The 27,421-nt window shown below is 42.2% G+C and overlaps 2 protein-coding genes across 5 annotated transcripts in view; both read left to right on the forward strand.

The window, feature by feature from the left end:
• The first annotated feature begins 131 nt into the window (after positions 1-131).
• Positions 132-12,830, forward strand: c19h10orf90 (chromosome 19 C10orf90 homolog). 4 transcript variants are annotated; one of them, XM_028431021.1, is made up of 11 exons: positions 132-259; positions 384-1,427; positions 2,696-2,759; positions 4,461-4,552; positions 5,661-6,951; positions 7,732-7,884; positions 8,133-8,257; positions 8,528-8,699; positions 9,382-9,445; positions 9,763-9,853; positions 11,572-12,830. In XM_028431021.1, the coding sequence occupies exons 2-11, from the start codon at positions 843-845 to the stop codon at positions 11,608-11,610; spliced, it is 2,676 nt and encodes an 891-aa protein (XP_028286822.1). In that variant the 5' UTR covers positions 132-259; positions 384-842; the 3' UTR covers positions 11,611-12,830. The 4 variants fall into 4 exon arrangements, with proteins under 4 accessions (XP_028286822.1, XP_028286825.1, XP_028286823.1 ...); XM_028431024.1 differs by having other exon boundaries at positions 160-600; positions 709-1,427; XM_028431022.1 differs by having other exon boundaries at positions 160-600; positions 784-1,427.
• Positions 12,831-14,547: 1,717 nt separating this feature from the next.
• The window catches only part of adam12a (ADAM metallopeptidase domain 12a), a 61,550-nt gene continuing 48,676 nt past the window's right edge, over positions 14,548-27,421 (forward strand). The window contains exons 1-3 of the mRNA XM_028430384.1: positions 14,548-14,664; positions 24,059-24,168; positions 26,096-26,169. Coding sequence (XP_028286185.1) covers positions 14,559-14,664; positions 24,059-24,168; positions 26,096-26,169 — 290 coding nt within the window. The 5' untranslated portion in view covers positions 14,548-14,558. The remainder of the gene's footprint in view (positions 14,665-24,058; positions 24,169-26,095; positions 26,170-27,421) is intronic.

Genomic DNA, 27,421 nt, shown 5'->3' on the forward strand with positions numbered 1-27,421 from the left:
AAGACAGTCTTGCTTAAGTCACATGGCTTGGATTGAGGCTAGAGGATAGCAATGCCTCATCATCAGCCTCCAACCACGAGATCACAGGGAGGAGAAGAAACAGGGGATTCAACAAAGAGGATTTCCAAAGCAGTAAGTTAGTCATGGAAGAACGTGGATAATCTGCTCATTAGTGATGCTCTGTCGTTTACAATGACGCCTGAATGTCAGGAAGTTTGTTCTGCTGCTTTATACCTTCTACAGTGTGTCTGACAGATTGGTAAACCTAAAACTAGATGCTTTAATAATTAAACTCTGAGTGTTAATGATGTTCTTTGTTTTAGTGGAGGTCTTGCTACGTCAAGCTCTGCGTCCACAAGTGTTTGTGTTTTTTTTCTCTACAGCCCGCCCATCCCTCTATCTCTTTCCATCTTCCTCTCTGTATTGGATATTCAGCTCTTGCGCTCAGTAACTCTTTTGTTTGCCACACTGCTACATGCCTGGCTGGAGACAGTACCCACCAGCACCTACTTTATATCAAGACAGAGAGTGTTTACTTCCTAAACACTAAAGACTCAGGAGAGTGGGAGTGAACTGAAAAAGGAGGATTTATCAGAAACAGTGAGTAGAAACTGTGGTATGATCTATGATAAATTTGAGCATAATTCCCTTCCCATAACACTTCTCATACCAGATCAGAACTTGATCCTCCTTGTTAATTCCTTGCAGTGCATTACTGGCATGCCTTATGGTAACAAGTCCAGTTGAGCCAGGGAATTCTCATTAATATCTCCACTGTGTAAGGGGCTTTCATTGTCGACTGAAACTCAAGAGCTGTGAGTGGTTACCTGAGCTCCAGAGGGATGACTCTCCGCAGGCCAGCTGCCCACCTAAGGAGAGCTCCGGGCTGGAGGAGATCAGGAGATGAGGCCCACTGGGAAAGCTTGATATCAGAGGGGGAGCCCAGTGTTACTCACCCTCCACGAGTACCTCGGCCCCAGAGCGCCATCGAAGGAGGTGAGCTGGACATCTGGCTAAGGCACCTGCAGGCCATTCAGAGTAAACTCAGAGTCCCGGCTGAAGACCAGGTTCCAGCATTCAATGATCGGACAGCATCTATGCCTGTTCTTAATAAAGAGCCAGCCGGTCGTGCCTGGAGACACACAGGCTCTTTCCCTTTCAGCAGAGGCTCATCTTCATGTGGGAGTTCGAGCCTGTGTGAGAGTTCACTGGGCAGCCAGGAGTCCCTCCAAACTGGGTATTTTTTACCTCCAGAGCGCAGAGGAAGCTGGGAGAGAGCTCACATCATGCAGGCCCCAAAGAAGGAACAGACTCAACTGAGCTACATCTCTCCAGTCAAAATTGGGTGGCTGCCAATCCAAAGAAGAGCAACAGTGGTGGATAATGCTTCCAAGAAAAACCAGGCTCAGGACCACTCTGCAGGCCATGTAAGACACATACCACACCTTCAGATGTTTTCTGGAAGTAGAGAGAACAGTAGTGTGCATTTTTCCTTAAGGAAAGAGCTAATTTTGGCTGCATGTTGATGAAGATTCTCAGTCATCCAGGTCATCATACGTAGAGAAGATTGAAGCAAGGCCTCTGGAGTTTCGCTGCTCATCCAAGCAGCTTTATCAGTTCTAACTGTTTGGTGGGGAAACATGGTTTATATGTGGTTACAGACCTATGACACACCTGGCCCAGTCAGCCAGAACATCACAGGTAATTATGAAACATTTAGTGCTATTGTTTTTAAGTTTTACCCAGACCCACCCACATAGGTCTGTAACCACATATAAACCATGTTTCCCCACCAAACAGTTAGAACTGATGAAGCTGCTTGGATGAGCAGCAAAACGTCTTCAAGAAAACTCTACAAGTCCAGACGCCTTGCTTCAATCTTACGTAATTTTGGTTGCTTCAGGCCTCTTAAGCTTTATAGAAGTCATTAGTTTGGAGCATTGAGAATTCACATATCAAAACTTGGTAGAACAGTCAGGATGTCGCTATAAACCAGGCCTTAGCATAGACCTAGAGTGGATTTAACTTGAATCTGGCACTGCCATCCTCTCAGGGTGCATGATTGCGAGTCCTTTATTTGTAAGTGAGGCGGTGTAAGCTCTGCAAGTCTGAACTTAAGCACGGTGTAATGGAGGTGACGGTGCTTTATGCCAGAGGAGGCAGGGTAAAACACACAGTGTGCCACAGAGAGCCATTTGTAGTCAAGTCTCTGTTACCCAGGGAGAAGGCAGACCTCTGGCATCCTTTGAAAACGGCTTACTCTGCAGGAACGCAGTGCATTCTCCAAAGGTTTACGACTCACTTGGAACTGCGGCAGTAGACATTGAACTCTGTGCCCTGAGAGGATGGAAGTCAATGTACAAAGATTTGGAGGGGGGAGCTGAGGTATTACAGGGAACTGATAATATGGCTTTGAATCAATAAGTTGCTCAGCTGTGCCAGAGATTTGAATGAAGTGAAGCACAAAGAACATCCTTTCCCATGTAATTCCTTTTGGGAACAAAAATGATAAAAAGTCTGCTTTCAGAACATTTTTTGATCTCACACACAGAAACATAAATTAAAGGTTGCAAAAAAGCCTTTTTATGTATCTAAAATGTTCTTTTAAATCGGATCTGGTCAGAGAAACGTTTGTGATCTTTTATGTAATGCTTATGTATTAAGTATTTGTGTGTGTGAAATCACATTTTAACAGGTGAAACTGAAACAGCCCATCACTCCAACCTTTCAGAAGAACCTTGCAACACCCAAGGAACATGGTATGTAAGCAATTTGCTGTATCATTGTGCAAGTTTTTTAAAGTAAGAAAATCTTTCTTCAAAAACTTCAAAAAAAAACACAGTTGTGTGGTCACTGTGTTAAAAGCCATGCTTAAAATCAAATGCAGAAATGAGGTAATGCTCTTTCATAACAGACATTTCCCAGAAACACACAAAGGCTCAGTTTCCTCTGAAGCTATATCAATGTGATAACAAATATGGCTACAAGGTAACTTTGGGGGGACAGAATAGAGGAAGAGTTTATCTGAGGGCTGAGCTACCACACAGTTGACCAGCTCCTTGCATCAGACTGACTAAAAAAACACTTTAACCAACATTCCCAAAGACAAAGTCAATTTCAAGTACAACTACTTCTGATTGCTGTGCCATGGTATTCATGTAGGCAAAGGATATTGGCACCATGAGGCCTGAAAAGCTGGTGGAAAAGAGATGTGGGTGTGGGTGGAAGCAAGAGGCAGAAAGATAAGGAGAGATGGAGACTGATTGGAGAAGGAGCCCTGTTAATCTTTGAACATGGCAGCCCTGCACTCTTTGGGTTTGATCTGAGGTTTGATCTTTCAACCTTGTTCTTGTTTATACATAGATTATCCTGGCAGGGCTCAGGCTGCTTACAGAAATCAAAGCGATCCATTCATGGCAGAGAGAGAAATTTGATAGACAGTGTTCTAAACATCATATACACCTATTGGAAAGAGTTACATCTTCCAGGATCGCTCCACCATTTTTACAGCTCTGATAGCGGACAAAAACACTCCTTCCTCAGTCACTGTAGTAAATACACATCTAAAACCGAATGAAAATCGAACCTTAATTAACTAACTAATTACCGTACTCTACAAGAATGGACTTAATCGCATGGCAGCTACATCAGACGCGAGTTCTCATTGCAGAGACTTACTGCCCTCTGCCTCCATAAAAATCACATTTAACAAACTTTAAGTGACCTGATGTTAATGAGCAAATGATAATAAAATTGGATGAGCCTTCTTGTTTTGACAGGCTGGCCAATTTTCATCTGATCACACTTAATAGTTAGATGAAACTTATGAGGATGAGGAATAAAGAGGGTGTGGACTTCAGAGCCTGTTTGCCGTATGGCCCCCCACCTGGGATATTAAGGTCAGCTGTCAATTTAGAAAAATGGTGATTGGAGCTCAGCTAGGGGAGGTAATGGGAGGTGCTTTTTCAGGTGCAGTTAGTGTGGAACCGTTTATTAAAGAAGAAATGAGACAGAGTGATAGCAGCTGGTGGAGAGAGGTGTCAAGTCCCCCCCCCCTTGCAATTATCTTTGTAAAGTGGTGCTGGATTCACCTTGTTTTCTCTCAAAAAACACCACAGATTATCCGCTCAGCATTCAAGGGTTATCCCAAAGTGAGAGCCTCCCGTTGCCATGGTAACAGTGGCAGCAGGTGAAAACGCAGCCAGGCAAGTAGTCTGGGTGGCACTAGAGTATCAACCAGGGCTGAGATCGACAGGCCAGTCAAGTTGTCTCCTGAGGAAGCAGAGTAGTGGCTCCGGGGTGGTGCTGGAGACTCACTTTACTGTGTCAATGTCAACTATTGACAGTGTCAACACTGCTACAGTCAGAGGCATGCCTGACTTATATGTTTGTACGTGTCAAAGACAAAGAGAGCGAGAGAGAGTGGATGTGAGGATGATTTGTTTTACCTTGATACATAGATGGGGAGGTGGAGAGAAGTCACACCAGTCTGAGTGCTTTGGGAGTGAGGACGTGGCAGACACCTGATCAAGGCTCTCCTATTATTAAACAGGTAAAAGTTATTCTTTTAACTTTCAGTGCTGGATAAACCAGAAGGCAACTAACAAATGTTAACATCTTAAAATGCCGGTCGGTCTAGGTAGGTTCCTGTCTGGAGAATAAGCTTACATTTAGTCTTCTAATCCAAGTTTAACTATGATAGATTTCAGTGTTGGACACCATATGGGGCCTTGACAATCTTCACTAAGTTGAAAAATGGCTTAAAACTTACAAGTTGCTCCTTTAAAAGGACGGGCAAGTCATTTATAACCAATCTAACATGTAAAAGCATAAGAGAAAAGAACAACACTCCTGAAATTTAAAGACATAGTGCCTCGTGGTGATACTTCTTCTCTTTAGGGGGCATCATAGATGTCAATGTTTGTCCGCTTTTAGGTCCCACAGGCAATTTCATACAAATTACAAACATATGGTACATCAGTGGCTTTGACAGCATGCAGCTAAAAACAGCTCTAATTGTCGTAATTTGTTGCATTCATTGTTCATTTAGCACACACTACAAAGAAAATAGAAAGGACTAAATCACACACTTTTCTCAGAAATGTCTTGTACAAAAGAGGGTTCTGAGAAATATATTGCGTCATAAACCTGTTGGTGTTTCAGACAGGGTCATATCAGTGTTTCTCCATGCTCTATAAACACCATCAGAATCCTGTAGCCCAAAGACCAGAATATTTGCTTCTGGCCTCTCAGTTTCTATTGAGGATAAAGTCTCATTGTTATTCTGTGAGGGATAAGTCACGCTGTGTGCTGGCTTTGCCTGCTGCTGCTTCCATTGCTGCTGGGGCAGTCACTGTGTCAAGCATGGTGAGAGTCATCTGACTATAGAACAAACAGCAAAGCCCTGAAGAAAGACCAGACAGCTGACCTGCTGCTGTAATGTAGTATCAGAGAGATGTCATATTGTCAATATCTCTCTGCAAAATTAAGTCATGCTCCATTTTCTTGAAAGCAGCAGCAGCATGAATGTGCAGCATCTGTTTTATTGTGCTGATTGATGACAAAACATTTAGTATGAGGCATTACCAACAACAGGAGGGTGGGATGGGGTTTCCATGCATAATTAAAGATAAAGAATCTCTTTCATCCGCGTGCTGCAGGTGCCAGAAGGATGTAGCTTTACTGCCAGTGAGGGAGACAGACCTGTGAGCTGGCATGCTCTGAGAAAAGCCTGGAATACCAAGAGGGTGTCAGCTTTCCCCGGAGGCAGCAAGTCCAATGAGCTTTCCACCGGGGCCAACTCGGACCCCTCTCTGATGAAAACAACCAGCACAGAGCCCCTCGAGCATTCTCCTCTGCATCACCCAACTTCTGCTGATGTCTGCAGACCACACACTCTGCTACAGGGCACAAACACCACAGAGCCATATAGGTCACACACTCCTTTGCGAAGGACAAGCAGCGTACAGCCCATAAAGGCAACATCCCCTCTGTGCGGCACACGTCCTTCACACATACAAACCAGCTCTGCCGTGACTACGCTCATCCCTCAGAACAAAGCCGGCTTCTCCTCCATCACCATCTCCTCCAAGAAAGTGAGCAGATCAGCCAGTCTGCCCAGCTCCTACAGCAACAGCAACTCTCCCTGGTCCAGTGAGTCTTCTTCTCCTCCCCCAAGCTACCAGCACATGGAACCAAACTCCAGCCAAGTTACACTGCAAAGAAGGGCAACTATTGTTAAAGTGACTGAGAAAGAAGTGATGTCCAGCCCTGTCCCGAGCACAACAGGGAGAGGGACACCACCAGCAGACCATGACACAGTTGTCCGCAGACGGAAGGCCACCATCATTAAAGTGACAGAGCACAGAGAGAGCTACACTCCGGCTAAAGTGAGACACCCAGAGTACAGGCACAGCTACACAGGGGGAGTGTATACAGACAGCAGCACATGGAGTCAGGGAGAGCTCTCACTAATCAATGCTGCACCTTCAAATCACCATGAGAATTCTGTACCACACTCAGCTGTAGCACCAAATGCATTTACTCCAGATCCAGAGAAAAATGGTACAGTACACAGATCCACACTTAGTCTTTTTGTGAACAACCCCCACACCACATCCTCAGAGGCTTCTCCAAAGGCTGCTGGACAGAGATCGGACAGGCCCCGCAGACCGCTGAGCTGCTATGGCAATGTGATTGGACACGTTGAGCCAAGCAAGGAGAGTGTCATACAACTGGCTGCCAGGAAATGGAGCTGTGGACTTCCACAAGAGACCAACATCAACCCTGTGAACTCTGACAGTGGTTTCATCAGAGCTGGGAAAGCAGTAAAAGAAGCAGGGCACCAAGTGGCAGACACCATCAAAGCAAACAGAGGTGAAGGAGAAAGAATGCTGCAAAAAGAGGATTCAACGAGGATGGTGTCCCCTCTGACACTCATCAAGGACACAGGTAGGTTTCTCTGACAAGCTTTCTGTCAGTCTCTGATTTTTGACATTTTTCATATCTGATCCCTTATTAATAGGCATTATTTCACTACTACTGTGATATATCCTGACTGTTGCCATGGCTGTAGCTGTCCACTGTACTATACCTCTTTTCACAGGTAAATCACAAGCTGCCAATCACAGCAAATTTAAAGTACCGGTATTAGTGTGTGTTAGAGCCAAGTCTGGCACTCAGTGGTCACCTGGGGTCCAAAAATCCAGTCTTACAAAGTAATATTTGCCTTATAGGGTCGAACCTAATAAAAATATAAAGGTTATGTGCAGGTCTGCTTCTTTGCAGTTGCTTCCTGAAGTTTGCGTTTGTTGCCTCACAGTGACTAAAGAAAATCAAACACATTAAATATGAACTGCTGAGATAAATTTTTGAGTGAAGTATGTATGCTGTTGCCCCCTGCCTCCAGTGTGTATTCTAGGCTAAATTTTAGTCACTGTAGCTTTAAAGCCAGTATGTATAGGTGCTTAACTTTCCTCTAATGGATTTCAAGTCATGCCAAGTGTGTGTCTTCATGATATCTTTTCCCTGTGTGAAATTATTAATTATTCTTTAATCACGTTCATTAAGAGTGTCATCAATTAATTACAAGGCTGCAGGCAACGTGATTCAAATTCAGTGTTTGATACAGTCAAGCACTGAAATGAGGCAGGATATTAAATTGTGTTAAAAGCTGCAGCTGAACAATGGCCTGTGTCACTGCCTTATATCTAAGGTCCATTTGCATTTCAGATCCCCACTGCCATCAGTCTCCAGAGGAGGTTCTCGCTATCAATGCTGCTGCAATCATAGCAAATATCAAACTCCAGAGTCAGCTTAGTAAGAAGAAAACACCAAGTGGTGATTCTGAGAAGGACTCCACAGCATCACCCCAGGGAAATACTGGTATTATTGCTTTTCTCTTCCCTTTATGTGTACTCATAAGTCCTCACCTTATAAAGCATTGAATTTATACATTAACTGAAAACACCGCTGCCTGTTTTCATAGCTAAATCTAATCAATACATTGAAAGTCATTGCATTTTGCATGTCTATGAAGTAATATGTCATGTACCCAGGGGGCGATTGAGCAACTTGGGCATGTAAGGCCAAGAAGCAAGGTGTGAACTATTTGATTTTCTCTTTCTTGGTAGTGACTAATGAAGGGAAACATGTGAAAGAGCGTTCTGATCATAGACAGCGCCACCACCAGCCTCACGCTGCAGTCAATCCACTGAGTGTGAAAACTGAGAGGTCAGGTGGACCTGTTTCTCTTCAGGTGAGGCCAGTGTTGAGCTATGAAACAAAGCCTTGGGGATTTTATTCTTGAAATAAGAATGAGATGTATCCTTTAAAACGAGGAAAAGCCTAAAAGTGGTGACTGAGAGCTGAGAAAGCTGAGAAAAGTGGATCTCGGAACCACCACCATACACTACAATATCACCAAAATGGAATTATACCAGCTTTAGGGGTATGGGGGAGTTCAAAACAGGATTCTCTGCTTAAATGTTTTGTCAAGAAGACCAATGTGTTTGTGTGTTTTTGGCAGCAAGCATTGCAGAGGTCCAGACCAGGCTTCATCAGTCGCTCCCAGGGCAGAGTGCGAGAGCTGGAGAGAAGGGCACAGGAGAGGAGGGAGCTGTCAGATTCAGTAGACCCACAGCTGGACGCTGTTCTCAGGCAGAGGAACGCCCACAGCGCCCACTCCACCTCTCTGAACGGTAATGCAGCTCTCTCATCCACTGCTCTGTCCATTGTCCCTGTGCAGCTGCAGTGGCTTTTTGCCACTAATGCAGATTTAGAACAAAGAGGTGTTGCTGTCAGCCGCTGGTTTCTTAAGGCCTCATCAAAATATATTTGAACGTGAGCTAGTGATGTGCAACTACATATTACATTTACTTTTCTGACCGATTCAAGCTGAAAGAATTACATTCTATTTTTGAGTGACATTTAAAAAGAACAACAAACCCATTCTCAGCTGTGACTAAATACAATAAAAGCCACTTGAAGTAAGAAATAAAAGGCTTTATTGTTTATACTGTGCATGTACAAGTGTTGATCTACTGAAGTGATTGTCAGGGTTGGATTTGAGTGGAAAGTATTTTGTAACCTTCAAATGTCCTCAACCGCCTGATGTGTTCTGTCTGATCAGGTTTCCCTTCAGAGTGCAGTAAACAATAAAGAATTTAAAGAGTTGTAACAGATTTTGTAGCTTCCACTGCCCTCTACTGGCCAGAATAGAAAGCGACACCAACAGTTGGAAAAGGATCACAGTTCATTAATGTGATCACAAATAAAATGTCAGGAGATTTCATTATGATCCATGAGGCTCTGCTGATACCAGGAAAAGTTCCAATGATTTACTGCCATGCTGTGTGTGAGAATGTGTTCTTCTGTTTCCAGGTAACCTTTTCAAACCCAGAGACAGAGCCATTACCGGGAAAGACATGCAGCCCAGAACCAAGCGGTGAGTTTCATCTCAATCTTTGCCTTGGCACGCTGTCTTATGCTTTTTTTTTTTACCCAAGTAGGCAGATTTGTCTTGATCTCTTGTATCACTTGAGCATGTGAGGGCAGAGCCTGTATCAGTCACATCTTAAAATATGCTGCTCTTGTTTATCTGTCAAAGCTTTAGCTTCTTCTCTTCCTTGCTCCTAGCAGATTCACCTATTGATTAAAGAGATACTAGACAGCAGTGAGGTAGAAAGTGACTGGATTCTTCTTCTTTCAGTGGCACTTTTTAGCAATAATCTTAAGACACATATTATTATAATTTTGTTACAGCACACCTGCAGAGGTGAAGAGGAAAAAGGAGGAAGAGAAGAAGAGAGATGTCTGTTTGAACAACAGGCAGCGAGCAGAGCTGTTTAAAAAGGTAAACTCCTGAAGGTGTTAAACGAAGCTATTAAACCACACTAAACTTTTTTTTTTAGCAGTGGTGGATCTAGACATTTTTAGATTATTAATCTTTCACCACACAAACACGAGGATTCACTTGGTCACCAAAAAACCTCCAAACAGCTTGTGGAACTCCTGCTGCAACATTAATTGTGAATATGACCCACAGGCAATTGAGCAAGTAATAACAAAGGTTTCTCCTACAAGCTCGATTAAAGCTCACGAAAGGTGAAATGTTTTATAGTTATGGCCAACACTAAAGGGTTCTGTACACATAATGCAGCCTTTCTCTATTCAGAGGAGTACCGCTGTTGAAGAATAATGGATTTAAATGACCTCATTTCTCTATTATGGTTTAGTGAAAAGAGCAGCCTGGTGTGGAACACGTGGGGTTTAACTTGGCATTCATGGAAAAAATGTCAAAAACACATGATGAGGAGGAGGATAAGAGGCACAGGCAGATGTGGTTGTTGTGAATGATTATTGATTCTCTATCTCTCATTGGTCTGATTGAACAATGCTGTGGAGTACAATGGTTGAAGAAGCATTCAGGCCATATATACAGCAATGTAAAAACACTACTATAATTAAAGTGGTTGAACCTTCTGATTGCATGTGATGTGTTTATAGTGTCAAAAAGGCAGCAGTGTGTCAGCACCATATTGCTGTTGTTTCTTACTTTAGGTTTTTACTGAGATATTGATCATTTCACCATTTTCTGATGAGTTTACAGGATAAAAATAGGTTTAACAGCTTATTGTAGAGTAGAAAGTAAGAAAATAAAAAATAGCACAAATTTGAAAATAATTAAATACATAGTAAAATGGGCTGCATTTATATACTTAAAGCACTTTATACACTTATGCAGGGACACAAACACATTGAGCATTCACTTGGAGCAGCCACAAGTTTGGTCTCTTGCCCAAGGGCACATCAGCATGCAGCCCTAGCAACCACTTGAGCCATAGCCACCTTAAGCAACTGTAGGGCTGTAAATCTTCCATCCTCTGGTCTTTTAAAGATAATGCAGGGACATTTTTTATTCCTTTGCTGCCCATGCATTGATTTTGTCCTCCACTAGAGGGCATGATTACCAAACTTTTTATTTCTTCATCCCACCAAGAGTCAGGCGAGCTGCTCTCCAGCATGTGAAGTCTGTTAGCTTTTGTTTCTATTTCATTCATCGACACTCAATAATTACCTTTACCCTCAAAAAAGGTGATTTGCAGGAAGAATAGCAGTCTCCCTTCCTCACTCCACACCAGTTCACTCATTATGAAGCCAAACTGTGAACAGTCTCATTGTGCTGCTGAGAGTCTGTGAGGCCTGTGTTCCCCACCGAAAACAAAAGGCCCTTCAGTGGCAGAGAAAGCCACAGTGCAGTGCCACCATTCAGCTGCAGACAGAAAAGGGTGCACACACACATGCAGATGCTGTACCCTCGCTGCTGCTAAGGCAGATAACACTGAGAGAGAGAGCAACTGTGTCAGGGGATCCAGCTGGTCCTCACATAGGAGGTGGGAATCTGAATGGTGTGGGTGGGTGGGTGGCTGACAGGTAGCAGGCTGTTTCCTGACTGTGATTCACACCTGAGAAGTGGTGAGTGTGTATGAGTGTTTGTGTGTGGGTGTTTAGGGAACTTCTTTTGGGCTTATCCTGACATACCTCAAACATTTGTGTCTTTTCTTATTGCAGAAATTGTTGGCTCAAGTTCTTCAAAAGAGCAACAACTGATGAAGATGAGACACAACAAAAGCTGTAGCATTGTATAACAAATTTAAGAAGCACATTTCCACAGTATAAAATATCAGCAATAGCTTAGCTGCAGCTGGTTCCAGCCATTACATTCGAATTAACATCTGTTTTTCTTGGAGATAAATCTACTGCGATCTTTCCAAAACCCAGAAGGTCACTTAACATCATGTAGTGCTGTTTTGAAGGCTTTTCCAGAACATCAGGACTCTTCTGCCCCATCTGGATAAAAAATATAAAAGCCAGTCCATGCACAATAAAAGAGTTCTTCCCTGCAACTTTATGCTCAAACAAAAGAAACTAAGCAGAGGGTTAAAACTGTAATGAGATGCAGCTGTTTGTCATACATTTGTCTCTTGAGAAAAACAGACACCTCCTGCTATGCAGTTGCACATGAAGGTTTCCAAAATGCACATATGAAATCATATCACATGGTTTTAATCATATATCACAGTGACTGGTGCACAGTTTATCAGTGTTTTTTTCTTCACTTGATTGCCTTTCTTTGAAAAATACTCCAGAGTAACCTCTCACTGCACTGCAGGCACGCTCACACAGCCACTTTTCACATGATCTCATGTGATGTGAGGCAGCAGTATGAGACAGAATCATTCATTATGCTGCACAGTCCCATCCAGGACGGTCTTCTACCGTCATCCTCATTACACATCCAATAAGCAGACACAAGCCTCAAGTGCCATCATCCAGTGCCAGCTATTAAGCTGTAAGACGGAGGAATGTGACCTCTCCTCGACGGAAGCACCCCGTTAATGGACAGTGCCGCTGAATGGAGGCTTTGTCTCCGTCTTTTTTTGGTTTCATGATGGACCGGGCCCTGCCACTGCAGATTTAGATTTGTGTGTTTTGATCCAAAGCGAGTTTGGTGAGAGCGAGGGGTTTTGCTGCTCAATAAATCAAAAGAGATGTGAAATGTTTATTTTTGGAAAAGCAGACAAAAGAGCTTCAGCTCTTTTCATTATGCTCAATTGTTGTTTTTCTCATTAGCCTTTGCGTCCTCTCATAGTCCAGCTGTTTCATCAAAACAGATGGCTGATGCTATTTTTGTAAACCTTCATGTCGGTGTAATTGCATGTAATGGAAAGAGTGTGTTAAAAGAAGCATTCATGATTCATATTAATAATTTGAGAATGGAACAGGCTTATGAAGCATGGGTGCTCCTTGAAGACAGTTGCAAAATGGAAAACTGACATCATTATATTTCAGCTGTGTATTTTATACATAAATGTAATTAAACGCATTTTGTAACAGAGATGTGTTTTTATCATTATTTTAACTGGATTTTTTTTCACATTTTTTTTCACAACAATATGGAATTTAGGATGTATCATCTGCCAGAAAGACCCTGCCTTTTGTTAGCTGTAGCATCTTCTTCCAGCCATCCTTCCTGATTTTTAAAAACAGCAACCCATCAGCACTTGATGTTGAAATACTCCTCATTTCTTGTTTATTGATTTATGATTTACTTTAAAAGAAGAGAAATGGAGGTTTCCGAGTGTCATGGCAATGGACTGTACCTTCCAGACAACAATAGGATGCACTGCTGTGACTTTCAGCCTTCATGCTGGGATCACTGCCCTACCTGGAATGCTGCACGCTCATTTTCTCCTGGGGTGAGAGGAAAGGCGTTCAGGAGCTCAGCTTGCATAAGGACATCTGTCTGTACCCTGCCTGCTCCTCGCTGTGAAGGAGATCATGTGCATGTGTGCCTTGCAGAGTGTAAACCGTGAAGAACAATTGAGCCAAAACACACTGTCTGTCTGACTGAGCTGTTGAGTCACTTTTTGTGTGTATCATACTTAAAAGGAACTTTAGTTTTAATCTGATTGATGATACATTGTTAGCATGACTTATTTGTGTGGTGTGTGTTCACTGTGAAGAAAACAAATATGCATAATTTTCACACGGCACTGCTTTCAGTTTACTCAGACTGAATAACAACACGTAGTCTATCCATAACATCTGCAAGCTATACAAATTTGCATCCAGTGTGGGTTGCAACAGTGGATGTGTAGAATGTGCCTGTGAGCTCTGCGGGTAAAGTGAGCCAATGAGCACCAAGAAAGAGAACGGAAATGTGTGCGTGTTACCTTCAAAATAAAAGCATTTCAAAAAATTTCCCTAAGAAGAAATGTTGTTGAAGTTATGTAAGCATATGTGCAGCTCATGAAAATATGGGTTATTGATAAGTTGTCCTAACATCTGCCTGAAAACACAGTATTGAATTTCAGTTTCAAAGCTCACAAAACAGAGGTTAAAAATAGCACAATTTAGACATTAAATTAGATTATATTGCAATTTTCAATTAAACAACCTATAAAGATCCTCATGCGTTTAATTTGTGAGTTTAAAACTTCAAGTTGTATCCTAGAAAAAAATCATACAAGTATATCATAAATACACAAATCACCAATGCACTACCAATGTACGTTTATTTTTAAAGGTAAAATCGGATGTGGCTTCTTCTTTGTGTCTACATTGACACGGGCTGACTGTGGTTGTAAGGGGTGGCTTTAGGACCTCGCGGAGCGGTGGATGGAAGCACATGGTCCCCACTCATAAGACAACACTTCTCTGCAGTAATTGCCCTGGAATTGATGTCATTCCAGTAGGCGACAGAGACAGCAGCGCCTCGGCTGTTTCTAAATGTTTGCGTCTTTTATTTCCGCTCTTACTTTTGTTTTTTGTGGCACGAGGCTGCGTCTGGCTCGGACACCTTTGAATGGGGGGGTTAAAGCGCGCGGACTTGAATCAGCTGTCATCGGGATTTCCTGAAGGCACCCGCTCGTATCCTTGATCATATTTCAGGAAGTGGTTGTATTTTTGGGGAAGGCTCTTGGACATCAGCTGTGGTTGGATGATGCTGCAGTGAAACAGTTGGTCAGACCCGTCCACGCTTCAGCCGGGCCACCATGAACCCCGAGAGCCGGAGTCTGAAGTTTGTTATTTTGACAGCACTTCAGGCCTTAACTGTCTCTTTGTCGGTGTGTGACGGGGTGCTCTCCACGTCTGCAAGAGGTAAGAGGTCACTACCACGCGCAGCCCCTGATATATCCATGCTTAAAAGTACCAAAAAGGCTGTTTTTTTAATAGCTTCATTATGCATGACATGAATCATGAAAAAAGCTTTTGTTTTTCTCTTATTTGTTTGTTCTTTTCTGCCCATTCTTCATTCATGTATTCCCTTTGGCTGTTTTGGGGTACATCATGTTTTATTGAAGGCTTTGTTAGTGCACCAGACTTAACACATGTATTGGGAAAAGTGATACATCTCCATTACGCACAAACTTTCCAAAATCCACACTTTGCTGCTTCTCTCTTAATCAGTGTGTGAACAGCAGAAGATTTTTTTTAGCTGGCAGTCCGCACAGTGTGCACCTCAGAAGAGAGAGGAGATGGCTGTATAATTGATGATGCTGAAACTCTCTGTGGTAATCAGTGGTAGCACTTGAGGCTTTTTTTGCTGCTACTTCAAGCATACTTCAGCTTTTCAAGGCACTTCAAACATATTCCAATTTTTCAATTACAGATGAGTTACTTTAGTGTCAAATATGAAATAAAAGTCTCATTGTTGGTTTGAACTTGAGCAGGCAAGTAGCTTTTCCCGGTGCTCAGCAACCCATTGCAGTGGAGCTCATGACATCTGAGCCTTCTACTATTCCCTATAGGTGAGCCTTAGTGGGTGAAGGAGCTACTGAAAACTTTCGCACTGAAACACACTGGCAGTCGTGACACTGACTGTGGAATCCTGGGAATTAATTACCAGCAAGGGTAAATGTGTAAAACTGGGATTGAGGCGTAGAGGAAAGCAATCATTTATTTATCAACAGTTCATCATGATGCGTCTTCCCCATGGGTTCAAAACCATCACTGCCATGTTCACGTGTGCAGAAAAGTCAGAGTGACCTTTATGTTGGCAGCATATGCACCTGCATCAGTGCCTGTTAAAATCCACAAACAACAATAGTTTAGATAATCCTTTCAATAATCTTTCAAACAAGAAAGAAAAAAACACCAAATATTCCGTTTTCATCCTTTAGTCTGCTGTTTTGAATCATTTCAAGTTGAATATATCATTTTTAATTTAATACATTGGGGACTCTCATACGCATCGCCTTTAAGAAGGAACATTAGAGCCTGATGCATACTGGTTTCTGGCCAATATATTAGATGCAAACTCTGCTACATGTGCTGCAGACAGTGTTGACAGTAAACAGTGGAGAGCCGTTCTTGATGTTTTGTGGTCCATGCCAACCTTTCAGCCAATCAGAATCCCGTTAATCATTGCATCATTCTGACAGAACCGTGAGTATGCCCACGCTGATCTGTGTGCTGCAGACAGACCTTTAAACATAAGAGTTAAGATGTGACACCATGTTTAAATTGCCACCATTATTGTAGCTTGTAAAAGTCATATTCACCATCACCAGCCAGTAGGACATTGGTATCAGGTGTACATGTTGGAGCAGGTTAACATGCACACCTGATATCAATATCCTTTATTTTGGCTGATGATACTGATCAGACTGCGTCACAGATTTATGGACAACATACTGACAAGATGATCTGTAATTAATGAAAACAATCAGTTTCAGCACCAGTTCATTTTAAAGCCTGATGAGTGGGAATCATTAGTCCTCCTTTTTCAAGGCTTCTTTGTGCCTCCACACTGTTAATCCAATCTACGTCTGCTGAGAAAAGATGGAGCACTTCAGCTCCATTCACTGTCATGTTTGCATACATATTTTATGACACCGCTCTTTGAGCTTTCTTGTCGCTTTTCCTCCATCATTTGTGAATGATTTGCTCTTCTGACACACACACACACACACACACACACACACACGGTGTCAGCCAGTATTTAACTAGCCAGCTGCACAGCTTCAACCAACATGACTCTCTCGGCCTGGAGCGCTTGCGTGCAGCTTGCATGCTGCACCCTAACACAAATGAAAGTTGAGCTGCGAATATATTTTTGGACTGTAGTAAAACATTCCTTCAGCAAACAGTCTCCTCCCCCAGGGAGACATTATCACCATGATGTGACCCATCTCAAGTCAAAGGCATTTAGCATCTTTTCAGTATGAATGGATTCAGGTCTTCCAGATGAGTTGTTCAGGATACTGGGATAAGACCCAGGAGACTGGTAAGAAAAGTTGTTGTGCATCAAGACAAGATTGATCAACCAGTTGCTGGTCCGCTGTGGGGATATTTATATATGAGAGGGGAAAAGCTCTGGACTCTGCTCCATGTGGACGAACCCTACATGTGTTGTATTAATTTCTTCAAAATCTGCTTTGGACTTATTTGACCCTTCCCCAGCAGACGTTGACGACACAGAAACCTGATGCTGGCTCTGGACTTTCTCATTGGACTTTCACACCCAGGCAGGTCAGAGTTGAGCTCAGCACGCTTCTCCCTGAGCGTCTTCTCACTCTCTCCTCTTAGACAGAGAGTCCAGTTGGCTCAGGAGTCAGTGTCAGATCTATCTGGTTTAGTTCAAGTTCCACCCCTTAAAAAAGGACATTCAAAGCCAGTTCCATTTTGCAGCACATTGAAGTGTAGGAGCAGGAGTGTGTGTGATTTTGTGCGTTTTAAGTTTTTGTCCTGCAGTCTGTAACCTCACCACTAGATGGCACTAAATTCTGCATGCTGGCCCTTTAAATTGTTATTGTTAGTGTGCTTTCATACAGGATAACAAATTGTTTTTCTTGATCATCGAGAACAGAAAGTGAATCGTGTGATCCCCCTTTGCCTTTAAAAGAACTCAGATTCTTTTGGGTACAGTTATGATAGGTATTTTAAAATGCAGGAAACGTGTAGTCAATCCATTTTAGATTCAGGGCTTTGCTATTCTGCACACGGCTTACTGGGACATTTAATGTAACTGAGCCATTGCTAATGTCATTAGTTCCACCTGTTCTTTCACAGCTCCAGTATATCCTGTCAGAATTTCTGCTGTGAAAAAAGAGCAGTTGTTGCATTGCTTTGTCAGAAATCCTTTCCTAAAACAGCTACACCTGTTCCAACCTTCAAAATCAGCACATCAGCATCTCCCTTTTCAGAATTCAGCTATTAAATTGCAGCATTCGATGCAATTTTTGGTAGCATTAAGCTCCTAAAGTTTCAAAAGAATAAGAAGCACTTGCAGTTCCTGATTAACTTACTACAGTGAAGGGAAACATGCCCCAGTTTGAGGAGTTTCCATGTGAACATGCAGTCATTGTCTTCCACTGAGATTTGAAATAGAATTTCATGCCCCAGCTCAGAATAATTTGATCTCGTAGGCTGGCATTCCTGATTTTTACCTTTCTATTCTGCCATGAGAAGAACAAGCTGCAATATGTTTCCTAATGGGCACATGTGCTAACAGGAACAAGACAGGTCACCTCCTACCTGGGTGAGTTTCTAATAAATTGGCCGCAATAAAGTTGTGGTGCTGCCAGTGGCTTTTTGTGTCTGTCTGAGTTATGTTTGACATCCGGGGCATTGATATATTTTTAAGTAAAGCAGAGCAACCAGCACATTCCAGGCTTGTTGGAGTAAGGTTAGGTACCCATCATAGATGGCTGTTATATGTCCAAAAAATGATGATTATATATTATATTATATATTATCATATAGCCCAGTACTCTATGCTAGAAACAAGCAATGAGGTAGTGCACACAGCCACCACTGTCAGCCTTACCACAGAAAGCTCCCTCCCCAGCTACCATCATCAGGCAGTACTATGGAATAGAGAATAGAGATTGGATGGTTATTGCTCTCATGTTGAGGACCCACCTTTAAACTGTAAGCGCTTCATCAAACACTCATATTAGTCTGTGCTATTGTATTGGTGTGTTTAAATGTGCACTAGGCCTGATCTTCCAATGACAGACATAAAAAAACAAAGCATAAATATCCATATTCATGAACTTTACACAGAGATCTGCTCCACAAGCTTCGTTGCTAAGTCACACAAGGACTATGCCAGACAGCAAGCTCAATCCATGCAGCAGAGGGAGGGGTGGGGTGTAAAGGTGTCAACCACCCGGGGGGTGTAACAGTACCGCTTTTCTCAGACGACGTTAAACTCCTGGTGAGCCAAGGAGAATTTTTGCTGAAGGACCGTCTATTTCCCATAGAGTAATTACGTGCTGATTCAGGCTGGTGTGACAGTTAATTCAGTATAGTATGTGAGACAATCAGAGAGAGAGAGAGAGAGCACACAAAAGACCTATTTACCAGTAGAGGGAGCCCAGTGTTAAACGGTTTGATTATGACTCTAAATATGCCCCCCAAAAAATTATCCGCCAATAAATACAGCCATTAACAACTCTCATTGCTGTGGCTTTTGACACACTGCTACCTTATTAGATTTAATTTAAGGAGGCCCTATTTCCAGTATATATATATGTGCAGATTCTTATTACCATGATGTCACCGGCAGGTTTCTGTGTTTCCCTAATGTAACCCGCAGGGTGTTGATATAATGTCCCCCAGCTGTATCAGATGTTTACTGTGGAGTCAAGCCAAGATTACCAGGCACTTTTCACCTTTGCTCTGCAATCCCTATGACTCCTGAACTGTGTAACAAATTACAGGCAACAAGGTGAGGAGTAGTTAATAAGGTCATGAGGCCAGAAATATGAGAATATGTAGCTTTTTGTATTTCATGTTGATGAAGATTCTCAGTCATCCTGGTCATAATACATAGAGAAGATTGAAGCAAGGCATCTGGACTTGTAGAGTTTTCTTGAAGACGTTTCGCTGCTCATCCAAGCAGTTTGTATTTCATGTCACAGGGTCTTACAAAGCTGTTTAAAATGTATTTCTAAATGTACAAAATAGCTGGGCTAACCAAAGACAAAGACTAATCAATATATAATCAAGTATCTGGTATTGATCGGTAAGCATAACCCAACCAGGACCAGCCCTTTTTGGGCTCCCCTGGAAACATGTATATGTGATGTTTGCGGTTTATTTATTTCCCACCTGGGGTTCTTTGTTTACAAATGTAAAACTTTAATTATTTTTTTTACCATGTTTTGACAATCTATAGAGTAAAATGTGACTAGCAAAGTCAATATGAATGAGGCTCAGAGAAGATGATTAAGGAGAGAACGAGACAGAGGCTGCATAGTTCATTTTTTCTTCCCTTCATCATTCTGTTTGAATTAGCTGGAATTTATTCCGTTTGTGATATGCCTGTCAATTCCCTTCTGATGAATCAACAATGGCTGTAAACATTTACCAGCTTTTCAGTCATGTGCTGATGTCAGCACCAGCTTTTAGCTTTTTCTGGATCATGTCTCTGATCCAGCCCTTGCACTGATTAAAGACATTAAACAACCGTGCACACGTGCATTGATGCGGGGGGGGGGGGAGTGAACATTTTATTAGATTCGCTTTATTAAAAACATATGCAACCCATATATTTTTGGCCTTTTATGCCTTTTTTTGTCTTGTTGTGTCATTGTTCCGCTTGAAGCAGGCCAATTTAAACTCATCACTCTGCCTTAAATAATTCCACATGCTCTTACTTCAAGTCCACTTTTCTTCTAGAAGGTAGTAGTGGTAGAAGTACTCAGATTCTCTACTTAAATTACAATGCTCTGTAAGTACTTCACTCCAGTACTTTGCGGTACATTTGCCACTTAAATGACGGTACTGGTGTTCCACCAAACCCAGGCTGTTATATCTGTGTTCAGTTACACATCCTATGGAAACCATCTCTCTGCAGCACATAAACACAGTATTTATTTGGACAAGCCTAAACAATTTGTAACCATCAGTAAATTGCTACTTTAAATACTAAAGCTGACATGACATCACCAGTAAACAGCCTCCACTTGTCTAACATCATTGCTGAAAGTGTGCGTCCTCTGTGCTCATTTTGTACCATTCAGGGGATTTTACTTGTCAAAGACTCCCCTTCAGGCTGTCAAATGTATTGTTTTTCATTTTAAATCTGTCATTTTCAAGATTGGAGAGTCAAAGTGACTTTGCAGTGGAGTGTGTCCTTGTGTGCTTTTCTTGCACAGCTCATCAGAATATGAATGACTGTCATTTGGAGTGATTTTTACTGATGTGTGCATGGGAAGCCGGTAGCCCATCTCTATGAAGATTATTATGAATACATTCAACCATGAGCCGTCTTCTTTTGAACCAAAAGTTACCGCAGATATTCTTGATCCCTGGAATATTATTATTTCTGATCCTATACCCATATCTCTCAAGGCTTCTTGGCAGAAGATTTTACAGAAATTCTTAGTCCCCAGATGATAAATTGAAATATCGTTGAGTGATGCTTCCTGACACGCAGTATGCGGGGTAATGATCCACTATCCTGCTAAGTTTCAAACATCTGTAGCCAGAGGGGCAAAACATGTTGTGCAGCCTTCTTTCCCCAGAGGATGAATCAGTCTAACTCTGCAGAAGCTGTAACTTTTCTTATTTGTTTCTATTTATCCAGCAAATTGTCCAAAAATCTATAAAATGGGTACAGACATTATTATTATTATGGTCCCCAAGAGGTTAATCAGTTTGCATTTAGTGAAACTTTAAAACGTCCTTTCTGCTTATCCAAACATCTGAATATAGATGAGCACAACATCTTATGACATTCTTAGTCCCCAGAGGCTGAATCAAAAATTGTGTATAATACAAAATAAATAAAACTGTAGTATAAAACTGGCTTTTCTTACAAATATACTGATCGTGCTAAATACCCAACAATCTGTGTGAATAAACTGGAATAAAACTGTGTACAGCCATTCTTCTTCTTATGAATAAGTTCAAGTTGACACTTATCCTGTTGCACAAATTAGCGCCACATTTTGTAGATGTGATATTCATGGTTTCCAGATGAAGCATCATAGTCACATTGCAGATCATCTAACATCGTTAACTATTGCATGGATTTGACGAGTAAAAACAGAAAGAAGAAGGACAGTTTTTTTCCTCTCCTTTTCTGTCAGTTTATCAATCATCTCATGACAATGTAGATTTATTTTTTGTGCTTTGACCTTTGACCTACAATCAGGTGCTTAGTGTGAATATGTTTAACCTCTGTAGAACTACAACCAGCCAGTTGTGTGTAGTTTTACTGTGTAGAAAAACAAAGCAGTGTTTCTATATAATTGATTTTTTTCATAACAGTGCTCCTAGGGAAAGCCACATTTATGGCTTCATGCAGTCACAGGTCACGTTTCCGTCACCCAGAGACAAATCCTCACACACACAGTCACATATACACAGACATACAATCCTCCCACCTAGCATTTATTAAGGTAATATAAAAGGTACAAGCTTTCCTTGTGTACATGGGAGCATAAAGGGAGGTGATCGTGGCCAGAACTTTGCGTTATTAAGGGCTCTGTTTACACTCCCTCTTTATTGCATGTATAAATAAGACTTTGGGTCCTGGTGCCACTTTTACCGCTCCCTTAGTGCTTCTGGTAGCTCTTGCAACATTCTAGCCAACAAAAGCCACTTACAGACGGCACACAACCACAGTCCTGCCACGCTCCAACTTCACCATGCATGTGGAAAAGAAATGAGCATGCAGACTATTTCCACTAATATAATGCAATTTACAAGCAGGAGTTAAACCTCACAGAGCACCACATTAACAAAAAGTTATTCACTGGTAGACTTTGAAGTCAAAGAACAAAATGCTGTATGCTTATGAACTCCATCTTCAAAGTTATTGTGGAGCACGCCACAGAAAGGCGATGGCCCTTCCATGTGTGTATGTGTGTGTGTTAGCTTCATAAATCGGGTAACCACAATGTGGACTTGACCTCTCCCTGTCAAAATATATCCCTGTTTTTCCCTCCTCTGTTGTGTTTATCCACCCGCACTTTTCTCAAAAGTTGTCATGCTTTTGCTTACTCAGCACGCCCACCTCCCCTAGACGGTGTGGTTTTCTGGGACTAATGAGGGCAGAATGTTTCTCCTGTTGTATGTGTGTGTGTGTGTGTGTGATGCTGTCTCGTCCTTGCCGGTGCCTGCTTCTCATCATCAGGCTGGTTTTGCTGGATGAGGACTGCTGAGCTGGTCACCTTTGGCTCTTTGCTATCAGCTGTGATGAACTCCAGAGTGGTGGTTTTCTCAGAGGATAACCAGAACAAAGCTCAGCTGGGGAGGATGGTGACTGATCTTAGTTATTAATGCTGGATAATAAGCAGAGTCAGCAATTTAGGCATGTGAGTCATGCAGAAGTGATGTGAACTTCGACGGATGAGCTGGTAACACTAAGCTGCGATTTCTGTATTCCCTTGAGAGTGTTTAAAATGTGAAGACAGAGATAAGTCCCAAGTTCAAAACAGGCCATACGTTACAGTCAGACCTCACGTGCAACTTCTCATAAGTCCTCTGACATCACCCTCAAACCAAATCTGTTCCCCTGCTGTGTGGAATGGGGGAAAAACAGCAAACATTTGATTTAGGATGTTTGCACTGAAACAAATGGTGCTAACAACCCCTGCTGTTTTAGTAACAGACCCAGGCTACAAAATAACTTCCCCGCTGTGAGGAGCTGATTACTGCAGGAGCCCTGTTAGCAAATGTCCTCCAGTGGTTCTTTGCTCATGATGTACTGTTTAGAGAGATTGCAGCTTCTATCTCAGTTAAAGGTTGAAGGTTTTATGAAAATGGGTTTGGGGATAAATGTATATATTCTTAAATGAATGGCACTTAGGCCAAGTGTTGTAGCCATTCGGAGGCTCAGTTAACACCCTGTCAGGGCAGCGAGAGAGGAGATAAAAGAATGCTGGGAACAATGCCCCAAAGCTACGTCTAATCCCTACGCTGCATCCTGGACACTAGCCTCGTGTTAGGAGTTATCACAGCGGCAGCAGCAGCTCGAGCTCCTCTTCCCTTAGAAACTCTCCACTCCTGGAGAACTGGAGATTTATGCAGCCTGAGTGGCAGAGGGGGTGGTTATGGTTTCGCCACAGGCTAACACTTCTCATTGCTTGATGTCTGAGGGTGCTAGTTATAGTCATGTCTGTATAGCAGAAGAGACAGGCTCTGTTCTACTGATAGCCTGCCGAGAGGAGGTGGACATATGCTCAGAAATTGCCTTGGATGTAATGGAAGTGGCAGATAATTGTTGGTTATGAAAAACAAATACATTCAGAGAGCATTAGAAGCGTCACATGTGCAAAAACTGTGATTTGCTTTAAGTGGCACTTTAGATTACAACGCAGCTGAAGTGTCAGTATGTGTTCTGATGTTTTTGGACACCACATTCAGGGTTTAATAGCTGGGAGGAATTCATTATCAGTTTAGAAAATGTTCCTATTGTTTGTCTGTCAAATGAACAGACACAGTGTGGTTTTAAGGATGTTGAGAGAATTTAGAGTAAAGAAGACTTTGAAGTTCTGTCTGCGGTCTCACATGGCGTTTGTATTTTCTTTTATAGGGAGCACAGCTGAACACAGACCAACAGCAAAGCAGAAACTCTATGGGACCACAGTACCTCTGCAGCTCAATGGGCAAGACTGGAAGCCAATCAGCCAGCTCAAATCTCAGGTGGAGAAGATGTTTTCTTTCACATTTTTCACATGTTTGTTTCATTGTTTTGTCCATTTTTCCTACAATAGTCCATGTATTTTGACATATCCTCAGTCACCCTGGCCTGCAGGTATCAGGTTACATTTTTAGTAGATAATGATTGACACATTCTGTTGCATTACAGGAATACAGAAACACTACATAAACCAGATTGTGACCACTGAGTGTAACACTTGTGTAAGGGGTTACTTTAGTGCCATTCATTCCTGTTTTAGTACACTGGTATGAATAGAATGTGTGATAGCTACCCTTTAATAGCCTTTGTGAGAAATGTCAATAAGGCCCAGTTCACACTGGAGAAAGTCAATTCAGCTAGAGTAGGTAGCCCTGTCAAAAATGAACTTGGGGCAAAGTTGTCGTAGTTTGACAGTTGTTTACATACGGCTTTTGTACGCGACCTGGACACTGTCCCCTATAAACGGAGGATTCGCTAGCCGCATTTGCGTTCAGACCTGAGCCACATTTGAGCCAATCTGGCAAGTCGAGATCTATTCGGATATATCCGGATAAGTCCCAAATCCCGCTCTAGCCAGATTGATTTTCCCAGTGTGAACGGGGTCTCAGTCCTGTCCTAGAAAAGGGATGTGGCCAACAATATCTGTTTGCATTTACATCTAGTCTCACTAATACTTTATGTTTAGAACAGGACTGTAACCAGGATTAAAGAGACACATTAAGTCCTTAAAAGGTGTTTAAGTCCTTTGTTATTCTGCTCGTATAGTTGTTGGATCACATGCTGTGATGCAGAAATAGCAGTTTAAGTTTCTTTATGTTCATATTTCTTAGGCAGCTGTGTAGTATCAGCATCTTAAAAAAAGTTAAGAAAAAAACTGTACAACCCACTGGAACTTTAATGAAACGTTAGTCATTAATGGGATCCTTGGCTCGGCTTTCAGAAGCCCAGACTTTATAAAAAAACAAAATACACAGCTGGCAGGCAGATATTAAAAAAAAACACACACAACTTGGGCTTCCAGGTTGTGTTATTGACTCAATTCATTTGTGAATTAATTTGTTCTGGCTTAACCAGAACAGACAAGGTGCCACAAGGTTTCTCTGGGATGCTTTTACCCAAAAAAAAACAAAACAAAACATGAGATCTCTGGAGAGAAGAAGACTCACAATGGAGGTGAGATTGAGTGCTAATTTAAATATAGATAACTAATTAAGTCCAAACACCCAGTGTGCATACAGAAGTCCTGCCTGGATAAAAACTAGTGGAAAGTTTAGTCTCTTAAGGTTTGCAATGATACCGCCTAAAACCTTAAGTGTTCTGCTGCCATATCCTCTTATGATCCACTAGACATTCTTCTTCACAGGGGGTGATGGATGACTTAACCCAGAGCGCTGCTCTTTGCTGCAGCTGACCCAGATTGAACTACACGTGTCAGATATATTTGTGTGTCTGTGGTTGCCATGGCGATATGGAGGATGCCAGACAGAGGAGGATTTTTTTTGTCTGTTGAGAATGCAGGGCATGAAAAGATGTATCTGTGTGTGTGAGGTGACGCAACTGACAGAAGTGATATATTGGGCCCTGTGCCACTTCATCTCACTCTAACAGAGACACGCAATGTTGTAACTCAGGGGTGCGAACACTCATAGCTCTCTGCAGGATTAATGTCAGATGGAATAGAAACATAAAGCTAATCCTCTCAGCTCTTGTTCTAAGATACAAAGTAGCTTCAGAAGGATTTCTGACTGCTCTCATCAATTGAATGCAGTCGATTTGTGTTTTTTCTCACAGCTCTGCTTGATTTATTTATTAAAAACATTTAAATTTAACAAATCAATGCCGCAATGTTTGAACAGCAGCCCGTGCAGTCATTTCCTCAGTTAAAGCTGTGGGATGAATCTTTCACACGTCTCTCTCCTCTCTCTTCAGAGTTACCCTGCATCACTGAAACTCCTGATTGAAGCAGAAGGTGAGCAGCTGCTCCTGGCTCTGGAGAAAAATGAGTAAGTGACCCTCTGTTCGTACTTGGCCTTTGTTTATAACCAAGAGCTCTCTGGAGTAAGAATAGGTGACACATGCAGCAGCCTGGGGTGAAGACTTTCCTCTCTTGGCTCGTGTTGTTGGCATGGCAGCACTCTTGTCTTTTTTTTATGTGCTGAAACAAAGACTTGAAAGACAAAAATTCCTGAATACATAAGGCAGACATTGATGAAAACCGACATCTTCCTCCTCCTCCTCCTCCTCCTCCTCCTCCACCTATCTTTTCATTTGATCTATTGGCATATAACACTGGGGAGATGGAGGCTTTGTTTGAACACTGCAGACACTCTGTGTATTAAGATAGTGTCAGTCGAGGGAGCGGCGCAGAAGGAGGATCATCATTTGAAAAAGATCAGGTCATCGGCATATAGGAAGAGTTTCACACAGCTTCGGGCGTGATTTCAGGAATATTTGTCATCTTTGCATTCTTACACACGGACGGATTCGGTGCGGCCTTGGTCTGGGAGAAGAATGAGATGTGATTGATGGAGCAATATGTTTTCCATCCAGCTCTGCTGCCACACATGAGCAACCAGGAACAAGCCGCGCTGTCTGTGATAGAGAGAGGGAGAGAGAGGGAGCGAATAGGTTTTTATGCCACTCAGCCATGGATCTCACTTGTTTCTCAGCCTAATATATGTAAATTCCACCTGCGAACTGTAAGCTTTCAACACTAGCACCTGCAATTTTATGGCCTGCTACTCTGAAAATATTTTTTATAGGAAATCACACATTCTTTCTGTAGAATGTTCCTGCTTTGCACAGGTGGGGATTCTGCAAAGCTGACTTGCAGATTGTCAAATATTCACCAGCCTGTATTTATGGAAAGGGAATTACATTTTCTTACAGTAAAAATATGCCATTTCAGAATGGGGAACTAAGCCTTTGCCCCCCCCCTCCTGTAGTGATCAGCAGTAGAAGAACACCACATTCCCATGCATCACACCCATTATCCTCATCCCAGCATGGCTGTCACAGCATTAAAAGTCTACAGTGGAGCCTGTACTCACAGCCAAGAGGAACAAACAGAGATGATGGAGAGGTGCAATCTAGATCTTTGTAATGAGCACAAGCAAAAGGGAAAGACAGGCATGCATTTCAAATATTCAATCTGTCAGAATGTGAACACTGACGGCAAGTCTGCAGAGCAACGTTTAATCACTATCATTCAGTCATAAGTCAAAATAATGCCATGAATGTTTGACAAGGCAAAAG

Source organism: Parambassis ranga, chromosome 19 (genome assembly GCF_900634625.1).
Source record: "Parambassis ranga chromosome 19, fParRan2.1, whole genome shotgun sequence".
NCBI classification, from domain to species: Eukaryota; Metazoa; Chordata; class Actinopteri; family Ambassidae; genus Parambassis; species Parambassis ranga.